General features: G+C 44.8%; 1 protein-coding gene across 2 annotated transcripts in view; it reads left to right on the top strand.

Annotated features, from left to right (window-relative positions):
• The first annotated feature begins 4886 nt into the window (after positions 1-4886).
• Positions 4887-12119, top strand: part of AEBP2 (AE binding protein 2) — a 56518-nt gene continuing 49285 nt past the window's right edge. For both annotated transcript variants that reach the window (XM_082771121.1, XM_082771122.1), the window contains exon 1: positions 4887-5740. In XM_082771121.1, coding sequence (XP_082627247.1) covers positions 5010-5740 — 731 coding nt within the window. In that variant the 5' untranslated portion in view covers positions 4887-5009. The remainder of the gene's footprint in view (positions 5741-12119) is intronic.

Raw genomic sequence — 12119 nt, 5'->3', positions numbered from 1 at the left:
TTCAGTATTATTTGACAGCAAATTTAATGTCAATTAGCATGTGTTTTAAAGAAGAGATTTAATTAATTTGTAAAATATTTTATTCCTTTCAATTGTATCAGCATACCTATAGAACTTGGGCTTCCTCTTACAGTTTGTGCCTATACACAGCTTAACACACAGATGCTCTGATCTTGCAAGTTGTTACAATAATTCAAATGCAAATATACTTAAGGTTAAGATGTGCTTTTGGATACATTCCAGAATGATAGACTGGGGTTTTCCATTCCTGAACAAACTGTTGGTTCTTTGTATGGCCTTATTTTAATGTACACAGTTTCATTCAACTGAGCTCTCTGGAGCTTTCTGAAGTTTCCTGACTCAACATCCACAGAATGACTTTTTTTTTTTTTTTTTTTTTTTTTTTTTTTTTTTTTTTTCCCTCCCTTCTATTACCACTAAAATCAGTTCCTTGGTCTAGCTCATGGCATGAATGTCACAGGCAGCTGTGCTGGCAGAACAGAAGGGGCAGTGTGTCACCATGACAGCTGCAACAAAACAGGGGCAGGGAAGAGAGGGAAGAGAGGGAAGGGGGACCCTAGCAATACCTAGAATCCAAATTCTAGATATTCAGTTGCCAAAAAAGTGTTGTGCAACACCAGTGTATGTCCCTAGAGAGGCTTCACAGCCCACTGGGAACAAAAGAGGGCCTCCAGCCCAACATACATTCCTGGCTGCTTTCCTTAGGCTGAACCAACCTAAACAGGGCTTGAATTTTCCTATGGTCATGTCCCTGGTTTCAAGCAAACAATATGGGGAAAGATTAAAGGTGGCTTTAAAAAGAAAAGAGTGTGGAAGCTGAGTTTAAAGGGAGAATTAACTGGGTACTGCAGGAGAGGGTGGGGTCAGGATTGCAGAATGAGGCAGTTTCAGTCTGGTCTGAAGGGAAGGGTGAGAAATGCGGGCTGGATGCTTATTTGAAGCAATGGTAGATTGCAGCCTCTTCCTCAGACCTTGAATTTGGATGAAGAAGGGTGGGGCAGAAAGAAGGGAAGGGTGCAGTTTCCAGAAGCTGCTGAGCAGGCAGAATATTGTGAGCAAGGTGAGTCATGAGGTGCAAGCAGCAGGAATTTCCTGCAGAGTGTTTAAGACATGCATGTGGAGGCAGGAGCAGGAGAAGAGAGCTCAGTGACCAAATGCCTTCTACAGAATTTCCCGTGGCACCCTAGCAGGTGCATATCGTTTTTTTTTTTTTTTTTTTTTTTTTTTGTATCTTGGGCCTATGGTATTTTTTTTTTCTCCTTTCCTTAAAGGCCTTTCTCGCTATTTTGAAGTGGTCTGATTTGCTTGCATCCCATATCATAGTATTATGAAGCTGATCAACGTTAGGAAAAAAAACTTGAAAAACCTACACTATATGGACCAAATCTTCTGATGATCTCATCTAACTGTCCTTTAAAAAGAATGGCAGAATTGTTGTGACTCAAGAAAAGAAGAAACTACTTTGGAGCGTGCTCGTTATTGATTCTGCTGTCAGTGTGAATTCCCTGCACTCATTTGATCCTGAGGTAAGAGAATAAAATGTGCACTCTTCATTTCTTCTGCCTGCTCTGCTGTGTCTGCAAAGCAATATGAGTCCCTTCCAGAGGTTTGTGTAGGCTGTTTGTTCTTGTACTAGTGGAGAATGGTTCTATGGTTCTACTTCAACTCTTCGACCATGAACAGTTTAACAGTTTTGCTAGCTTACTGTTTTTTTTTTTTTTTTTTTTTTTTTTTCCCTGTTGTACTTTGTTGCTAGGTACTTCCAAGTACCACAGATTAATATTTCTCAGCAGAACTATCTCTGCTTTAAAGTACTGTCCCGGTTGTATTGATCATGCCAAGTTAGACCGAGCATACCAGAAACCCTTTGTGTGAATGACAGAATAACATTCACACTTGAAGTGAAACTGGACGTATAAGTTACTTTTTCTAAAGGATTTCCTAACACGATGTCTCCTGCTTTAGTCTTTTACCAGACTATTCAAACACAATTCATCTTGACATTTTTTAAGTTCTAGACTCACCTGTTCTGAGACTGACCTCTTCTTTCAAGTCGAGTCAGGGTATGAAAAAGTCAAAAACCTTGAAGAAAAAGATTTGCCTTTATTAAGCTGGATAAATCGTTACAGAGGAATCTCACTAACAAGAGATTTAAGTCATCACTCCTCCTTGTGCTTGATTAAGTCTTTATTACAGTGTTTGAGGACCAAGCCTGGACGCAGAATTTTGTGGTTTTGAAAAACTGAGAGCGGGGCACCAAAGATCATCAGAGTCCTTGATGACTGACCTCTTCGGTGCTGATCTCTTGCTAAGTGATATCCATTAGGCAGGTTCGTACCGTCCTTCCTATTCATTTGTGTCTCGAGGTTTCATTCCCTGACCCTCCTTGAATACACAAATTACCTAATGAGCTGGCGTCTCTACCGCTCTACTTAGGGAAGTGGAAAGTGGGCGGTCTGAATCACCCTGTCAGCTTTCGGTACACGAACACAAGGAGCCGTGCGTGCACACATGACCTCAGGGAACCTAGCGAGACTTGAAAAAAGCATACGGTGACAGGCTTGTGAGCACACGGTGAGATGGAGCTGGACAACGTACGTTAGGGTACACGGAGCTCTTTGAGAGACATTTTTCCTCCTTCCCTTTTTGCTCATATTCTCAAGTTATGAAAGCTGCCTTTTACCTAGCTCCATTTTATCTTTTTGGATTCTCATGATCTGACAACTCTCCAATTCTGCCCCTTGCTACAGCTGGCACTCAGAGAACTCCAGCACGGGTCAATGGCATGGGAATGACTTCAGTTACTGCTATCTGCTGACTGAATTAAAGGGTTTCATTTGTTTTTTAAACCTTGCTTTTTGTTTGATGAGATTAGTGACAATACCACCCACAGGAGTGCCACACCTTTACAAGCAAAGAGGGAAGTATAGAGCACTTTTTTTTTTTTTTTTTGGGGGGGGGGGGGGTTGGGTACTGAGAGGCAAAGAGGATGTAGAAGCTCAGGGTTTTGTTTGGTGTCTATTTTGATAGAGCTAGAATAGTGATGCATATACTACATAGATGAAACAGCATTTCATTTTTTTTTTTTAAAGCATTCTTACCAATTGCCATTTTCTAGCTGAGGCTTGTTTCTAGAAATCTGGAAAGCGAGCATGACTTTTTTTACTGTTGTTGGTTTCATAAATTTGTGTATGCTTCTCTGCAGGTTAAAGACGTTATTCGTTTGTTTTTGAAAGATTAATTCAATATCGTGTCCCTTTGCTCCAGCGCTGTGGTGTTATTTCACCACTGTGGCATTATATTTTTGGTATTGCTACACTGTGTGTTGCTGATGTTGCTACCAACTACATATGTTGATGGGCTAGGAGCCATCCCCATTTAAGCTACTGCAGGTTTTAGGAGCACCCTTTCCAGATTTGAATCCTATGTGGTTAACTCTTCCTTGAATCTAGGATCTCTGCGGATATGCCAGGTATACCTGCTGTAACTTGAATCAGTGATATTCTTCCTATTACACAGAATGAACAATGTTTTTCTGGAACGAGTTGTGGTTCTGTTTTGTCATTTGTTTTTAAATGAAACTACAACCACTTCGTGATTTTTTTTTTCTTAAATGTAGCCAACTCTGTAAGCATTGGTTAAAAGTTGACAAATCTATATGTGATATTTTAAATCCACGCAGAATACTGTTTTCTGCTTTCAATTATTTTCGTCATCCCTCCAAAAATGTCGAATTACCTAACTTCATCTCTGTGCTCAGCTTCTACCCACCTTCCTGTTTCACTGAAAATCCCCATCCCATAAACTTTTGCTAATCGCTTCCACGTGACAATTTATCAAATCCTCTCTTGATGTCTATGTAGACAAGACACTTGGAAAGCAGCAATGCCTGGCGTGACCTACGTTTAACGAACTTTGTTCCATTTTATATTAAATGTCTTCATTTTTCAATTTTTTTGTTTTTCCCCCCCGATAGTCTTGTATAGGATTGGCAACCATTCTGTTCATTTATCACTCACTTTACACGTACATAGCTATTTTTTCCTTCAGAGGGCACAATTCCCAACTCAACCAAGTTAACAACCTCCACCTCGGGTTTAAGAGACAAAACCAGCCCCCTCGCTTTTAGCACGTTAAACTCTTTGTGTTTACTTCCACTCAAACCAAGCAGCTTGTGCTCTGCATTCACCTTCGGCCATGCCGCTTTGCCCCGCAGCCACACAGCGTTTCCTCGCAGCAAATGGAGGCTTGAGGCGGCGTCTGGCTCACCCTCCCCGCTCCCTCCCGGCTGCGCAGTGGGACCTCCTCGCTCCTTTTTGCCAGCGCCGCTGAAAAACCCTTTTTCTGCCTCCTTTGTGTCTCGGCCGGGCTCGCCTTCTGATGATTCGCCGGGGCGCTGCCACGGCCCGGCCGCGGGCCCCGTCCCTCCCTGCGGTCACCCCGCGTCCCGTCAGCGCGGCGCCTCGCTCCTTCCTTCCCTCCCTCCCTCCCGCCGCCGCCCGCTCCCCTCAGCCCGCAGCTCCCCGCCTCGGGACCCCAGCATCCAGCCCGGGTCCGCCCCGTCCCACACGAGAGCCGTTGGGACCGGCCGTTGGGGCCGTTGGCTCGCCCCGCCCCGCCCGTTGCCGCCCCCTCCCCGCGGTCCCGCCCCTCGCGGCGCCACCGCCCCGCCCTCCGCCCGTTGTTTGTCCCCGGGCGCCTCCCGTAGCGCGTGCGGCGCTGGCGGCCCCTCCTCTTTGCGGCTCGCGCCGCCGCCGCGCGATTGTGCGGGTGAGGAGGGCGCGGGGCGGGAGTAAAGGGGGGGAAGAGAGAGAGAGAGAGAGAGAGAGAGAGAGAGAGGGAGGGCGGGCGGGCGAGAGCGCGCGAGGGAGCGAGAGCGCGCGGCCGCGCGCACGCCGGGCACGCGCGCCCGGGCCGCACGCCCGCCCCCGCCGCCGGCCGCGCGCGCGCGCCCGGCCCCGCTCGGCTCTTAGCGACTGGCAGGCGCCATGGCGGCCGCTCGCAGCGACATGGCGGAGCCGGAGGGGCTGCTGCCCGGCCAGGCGGCGGCCGCCGAGGAGGAGGAGGTGGCGGCTGCCGCCGCTGTCGCCGCCGCCGGCAGCGGCTCCTCGTCGTCGCCCTCGTCCTCGTCGTCGTCGTCGTCGTCGGTGGCGGCCGCCGCGGAGCCGGAGCCGCTGCTGCTGCTGAACGGCGAGGCGGAGAGCATGTCGGAGCCCAGCCCGGAGAGCGCCAGCCAGGCCGGGGACGGGGAGGACGAGGACGACGAGGAAGAGGAGGAGGAGGAGGAGGAAGACGAGGAGGAGGAGGAGGAAGAGGAGGAGGAGGAAGGCGGCGAGGAGGAGGCGAGCAGCCTGGTGGGCAGCAGCAGCGGCAGCACGAGCAGCGGCTGCTGCAGCGACGAGACCCGCTCGCTCAGCCCCGGCGGCAGCAGCGAGGCCGACGCCAAGGAGGAGCCCAAGGGCCCCCGGGGCAGCCAGGAGGCCGGGCTGGGCCGCGGCGGCGGCGGAGGCGGCGGCGGCGGCGGCGGCGGGAGCAGCTCCAGCTCCTCCAGCTCCAGCAGCAGCAGCAGCGTGTCCAGCGGCGGCGACGAGGGCTACGGCACCGGCACCGGCGGCGGCAGCGGCAGCAGCAGCTGCAGCGCCACGTCGGGGGGCCGGCGGGGCAGCCTGGAGATGTCGTCGGACGGCGAGCCCCTGAGCCGCATGGACTCGGAGGACAGGTCAGTGCGGGGCCCGCCGGGCCCGGCCAGGCGCCATGGCCTGCGGGGCCTCCCCGCCTCGCAGCGCCGGCCCGGGGGGTGGGGTGGGGTGGAGTGGAGTGGGGTGGGGGGGGCCGGACCCTGCCCCGGGAGCGCCCGCCCGCAGCCCCGAGGGGTCCCCGGGGCGATGCTCCCCCCTCCCCGAGCAGCCTCGGTGCTGTTTTGGGGAGCTGCTGTCGGGGGTCCCGCGGGTCGTGCCGTGCGCCCCGCCAGGCCGCCCTGGTGCGGGGAGGGAGGGGAGGCGCTGGGCACGGGTCCTGCCCGCTCCGGGCTCAAATGGGAGCGGGGATCCCTCCTGCCTGGGGCAAAATCCCGCTGCAGCCAACAGGAGAGGGACCGGCCTTTCAGCACTAGGCACGCGCGGGTGATTAGCATGTGCTGCATTAAGCAGGGCTTGGTAATTTGAGGCTCAGACTCCTTTTTGGATCAATTCTGAATGAGTAAATTTTAAAGGTTACTCCTTTACTTACCACGTCCTGAAGGTACGTGTCTTTTGCTGCTGTGACTTCGGCTTGATTCTCGTGGGAAGGCACAAGCAGCTTCTCACACATGGCTGAGTTCTGCATTTCAGGTCTCGTTTAGCCCACGAAGTTGAGCATTTCAAGGAACACGACTTAGCTAGTGGCTTTTTTGGGTGCGTGTGATATGGCTTATTTGGCAGACGGGAAACTGAATGAAAAATGGGCGTGGGAATAGAATTTTGTCACTCCCTTTGCTAGTAAGTCCTTTCAAATACTTTAAGAAACTTCAATTTTTTTTTTTTAGATATTTCAGTTTAGCATTAAGAAAGTATCAGGCTTCATTGTAGAGTGAGTTAGTACAAACAGTTCTGTTACTTTTCTTGAGAAGGTTTCATTATTAATTGTGAAGAATTACGTATTTTGGCCCAGACACTTTCTTTAAATATGTTAGGTCAAATTCTGAGTAGCTAGAGAAATACCCATGCTGCCGAAGTGTGACATCACTAGATCTAACCTCAAGGGATAAAAACAAACAAACAAAAGCCCCATGAGTCAGTTCCCCAAAACTGTATAATTGCCTGAAAACCATAAGAAAGGGAAAAAAAAAAAAAAAAATGGTTCTTCTGGTTTCCACCTGACTTCTGAGGCTTCAGGACTCACAAGTGTTACGTTTTCATTCTTTCAAACTTGTGCAAGATAGGAAGGTGGTGGTTTTTTTTTTTTTTTTTTTTTTTTGGAAGCTGAGTTTTTTTTACTTGAAATCCCATAAATATGGATTTCTGGAGAAACAAAAGGTATATAGTTGAATTTTAAGATATATATATATATATATATATATATATATATATATATATATATATATATATATATATATATATATATATTGTTTTCATCAAATTCGGTGCTAATCTCGACCGTTTTTTAGTCATGTCAATTTATAGGTTAAGGAAAAAACAGAAATTAGTTGCATGGGTTTTCTGGCGGTACAACCCCATTACTTTTTGCTTGTACACTCCAGAGCTAGTGTACGTTTCTTTTTCTGTCATTGTTTTCATGCTTCTCTTGTTATAGTGGCACAATTAAATCTGTGTGTGCACTCTTCGTTGCTCCTTTCCAGTACCATTGGTGCAAATTGAGCTGCTGAGTGAGATTCTTTGTGCCTAGTGGTTTAAGCGAGGGCTGCGTCTTTGGTTTTAATCTTTGCGAAGTTTCATCTTGGAACTTCCATGCTGAAAACAGAGATGCTGAGAGGGAATTGTGTAGTGTAGTTTCACAGCCTGCTTGTTGAGTTGGGTAGGAAACAGAGTGCCATTTATTCCTGGTGATAAAAAATAAAAATGTTTTGCGTACGCTCCTTGCTGCAGTGTGGTAGACTGCATTAATATTTTTGCTATGCGTAGTCCAACGAGTCACTTGGCCTACTGATACAAATGATAGCTGCCCCTTATCAGCTGCTGAGAGCATAATGTGTGTCCTTAGGATGATCAACCAGACAAGCAGAGTGTTGGGAAAGGTAGGAAATATGCAGAAAAGCTGGGAACAGTTTGGATGTAGAGGTGGAGATGCAGGTTTATGATAACGTATTAAATTCCTTAAAGGCTTGACCGTTCATTGGTTTGGTCACATCTGCATTGAAGTATAAATTCTGTAAGTACTGGAGAATGATGTTTTATCTGTGAAATGTCTTACATGAATAGTATATTGGACATCAGTCTGTGATCTCTGCTGTCTACCTGTGTCCTGAATGAAGAATCTAACTTTTTGTCTCTGAAGTCCTAAGAAACTTGGTGCCATGTTGTCTCACAGAGTGTGGCACAGCAAGATTACCCAAGGCAGGGAGGAGAGAGGGAGGTTGCGCTAACACGCTTGAATTCACGGTCCCTAGGTTAAGCAAGAGGAAGGTGGCAGAAGGGTGTACTTGGTAAAGGTTTGCCTGGTGTAGGCAGGTTTGGGAGCATTCAGATCATGCCTCTAGGCTTGGGATTTTTTTCTTGTTTCCTCTTTAGAAAATTTGATTAAATAAGAGGGTGTGGTGAGAGCGCCTGAATTCCTTAAGTGATCAAATTCCTCTCTCTCTGCATACAGCCTTTATCATTCTCTTTAATTATCAATGGGTTGTCTGTTTGAATTTGTTTTAGTGGAATGAACTACAAAACAAACTACATCTAAAACTGAACAGGAAAGCTTGCATGTAATCGAGATGTAGCTACTGTTCAGCTACTTCTGATAATAATGTTTTGCAAGTATGTTGACAGTTATCTGCTAATAGAGAATAAATAATTTGGTGCATTACTCTAGGAAATCTGTAAACCTTTGAAAAAATACAAGGTACAAATGGCACAGAATCACAGAATCGAAGGGGTTGGAAGGGACCTCAAAAGATCATCGGGTCCAACCCCCCAATTTTTTTTTACCTGTTAAATACTGATGCCCTAAAATTTGGGGTGAATTTTAACTAGCTTTTCTCATGCACATAGTTGGACTTTGTTGTGTTAAAGCAGGTTTAAACACTCTCTCCCCACCCCCAAAAAAAAAACAACAAAAAAAAACCAAACTGATACCTAAGATAACCAGGTGGCATTTTCAGCTCAGTGGTATCAGTAGGGAGAGTTCAGTGCAATAACTCTGAGACGATTACAGATCAATGAGATACCAGGCCCAGGTTTTTCCTGGGAACCATGCCGTGTTCCCGTTACTGTGCTAAAGTTTGCCTACTATTTTTGAGTGAGCTCAGATCAGCCTGTCTCACTAATAATGGGCTGCATTCAGGTCTAGTTATCCTCCAGATTTACAGTTAGGACTAAGGCTGTTATCAGCATGTGAATGCTGGTAATTTTCTTGTGCCTTTCTTCAACTTCAGACGAGTACTGAAAGGATGGATACATTCCTTTGGAGCAAGCAAATAATCTTTCTACAATGCTAAGAAACTTTTGTTATTCCTTTAAAAGCAAAAATAATGGTTTAGTTGATTATTTAAAAAAAAAAAATACGTAGCTGAGCTCATCACTGGGCTGTAAAGCTAGACATAAGTGTATGCAGGGATTTTGGTTTAAATAGCAGATGTGAATGCAGTGAAAGTGTGTTTGCAGCTCAGTTACTGCTGAACTACAATATTTACTTAAAAACACTTAGGTTGCTGAAATTGTTTAAATGTTGTTAGGTTGAAAGCTTATTAGGAAGTGTATTTAAATCTGAAATAATTCTATTATCAGGTTGTTTGATTTAGAGCAGTGGTAGACCTTGCAGTTGTAGTAAGATGTTTAGCAGAAGTTAAAATATCATATGACTTTTTTTTTTTTTTTAACCCTTGTGAATTTGCTGTGTAGTTTGCTTAGAAGTTATCCCTGGTCTTTTGTTCTTACATCATCTTTAACTTTCTTTAGAAGTTTGTCCTTTGCTCCCTCCTCTGACTGACCAGGTAACAAGGTAAGAGGTACTGAAATTATGTTTCAGCCTCAGGCATGCACGTGCTGTTCTCCTGACCAAGCACATGAGTGCTCACTGAGTAGCTGGTAGGCCAAACCTAACAGGTGGCTGCTTGACCCGTGCAGCAATCTCTTCCTTAGATGCAGTCTTTTTTACAGAACAGCCGATTTCAGCCTCTTCACCTCTATCGTTACTTGCCCCTGAAATCAGTTATTGGGAGGGACTGACGATGTGACAACATAAGCCTCAGCTTTCTAAGAGAACCCAACTAAAACAAACATTCAAGGAAACTTAACTATCTTATCACACAGATGCGTAGAATGCTTCTAGAAATATTCTGTCCCAGTGTAATAGGTGAGCAGCTCTTCGCTCAGACTTGAAAATGCCCATTTCAAGGAAGGTTTTCTTTAATAATAAACATTTTTATGCTTAAGATTTTTGTTCTTCTTTTTATAGCTTAAGATTTTTATTTTCTTCTTTATATAGAATGGAGTAAGGCAGAGTGAAACTAACAGACTGAACAATAAGATGTAGATGAAAAGATGAAGAATCCAGAATCTAGCCTTAGTTTTTTGACCTTGTTTAAAATGAAGATGTAGTCAGCATTCTAATATGTGTGCTGATTTAAAAATTAGTTCTTTAGAGTTCTTATTGCAGTTCTTATTTGATCTCATTTTTAAACCTTCAAAAGCGAGTAATTTTCAAGGCAGGCTAGGCAGTGACACATGAATTGTAAGAGTGATGTTTATGAAGGCAGAATAGTAAAACTGAAATATAATCAGGAAGGCATATGGTACTAATAGGTATGCTTCATGTATCCATGTGACCAGATTAAAAAGTGCTTCAGGCCTCTCTGCTGCATAGTCTCACTTGTTCCTATCCAGGAAGTGAAGAATCATTCATTAACGCTTATGGCAAGGTGGTTAAGTCATTAAATTTTTGTAGTATGTGTGTAATACTGATGTGTTACAGTAGGCTGCATAGGAGATTCCACAAGATCCCAAAATTCTGCTGAAAATTATATCAGTATTGTCTGCGTTTGTTGTTATTTGCTTTCAAATTGCAGAATAAAAACACTGTTTCTGTAATTGTTATGCTCAGTCCTTTCTGGCACTGAAGAAAATAGCTTTTGATGGGAAGACAAAACAGCCGAGAAACTTTAAACAGCTAGTATCTTTATTACTAGAGTTGTTGCTTGGTATAATTGAGTGGTTAACATGAGGTCTTTTTGCGGACTAGATGAAAGAGCTTGCTGTAATGAACTGTTTGTAGTAATATTTAAATACACTTCATAGAATTTGAGAAATAATTTCCTATTCAGTGTGAGAGATAATTGGTATGACTTTTATGTTGGGTTTGTACATTCACACAGGCCTACGTGCGTTTTGCTTAACTTTGTGACACGGTTAAGTCTGGCAACTCTTGAATGTGAGGTTTTTACTGGTGAGCAACTTTAGGGGATTTCCTAGGCAGAAGTGGAAGGAGCTGCGTTGATTTCCAACGCCCTCCACACCCAACACACACTTTCCAGTTAAGCTGCATATTGCATGCAGCCTGAGCATCTTTGGGAAAAGTGTGATGTGCATTTCTGAAGCTGCTCACAGATCAAAATTCTTGGGTAATGCAGTAAAAATATTCTACTTTTGCTGGTGTTACTCAGATCTGCATATTTTCCAATAGCTTTATATATTTGTTTGTATTAAAACAGAAATAAAACATGCTCAATTAGGGAATAATGGTGGGGGAATGAGCAGTATGAAGAGCTGACGTGGAATGTGGCAGTATGGGAGTAAGTGCAGACCCCGGTGTGTTGTGGTAGTAGTAGTTCCGGCTGTTATTGGGTGAAAAGTGGGGACATAGCTTAGAAGGGAGCAGATAGAGCATTTGAGATTGGAATAGGGGTTTCCAGCAAGGGGAAAAAGTGAGATGCATGCAGAAAACTTTTCTGGTACGATAGGGAGTGAATTATACCTAACAGCCTGAGGAAAAAGTGAGAACTTAACCTAAAAGAAATGAAAAATCAGTGCCTGCTGTAGAGGAGCCAAGTAAATTGCAGGGAAATAGGTGGGAATGTAAATCTATCTACCTTGAGCAGCAGATTTTTTTTCACCATTACCCCTCTTGCTTAAAAAAAAAAAAAAAAAAAAGGCTTGCCAAAAAAAAAAAGTGGTAGTTTTAGAAACTTTCTCAAGTTAGAGATTTTTTTTTGTTTTGCTATCCAGCTATGTAATTGGTTCCTCTTTATCATTTTATATGCTTAATGTCCAGAGTTGTTGATATTTAGAAAATGAACATGTTCAGATAAATTTTCCTTATGGAATGTTTATATTTTCTGTTATGCCTGCTATTTATCATTGGTTTTATGATGTATTAAGATGGTGTTCACAATCAGGTTGTGATTCTGCAAAACTAAAAAATAAATCATTGGGGAAAGAAATCTTCAGCCTCTCACT

The sequence above is a fragment of the Aythya marila genome, assembly GCF_965140915.1.
Source record: "Aythya marila genome assembly, chromosome: 1".
NCBI classification, from domain to species: domain Eukaryota; kingdom Metazoa; phylum Chordata; class Aves; order Anseriformes; family Anatidae; genus Aythya; species Aythya marila.
The sequence above is the reverse complement of the archived record's forward strand: the minus strand, read 5'-3'. Positions and strand labels throughout refer to the sequence as shown.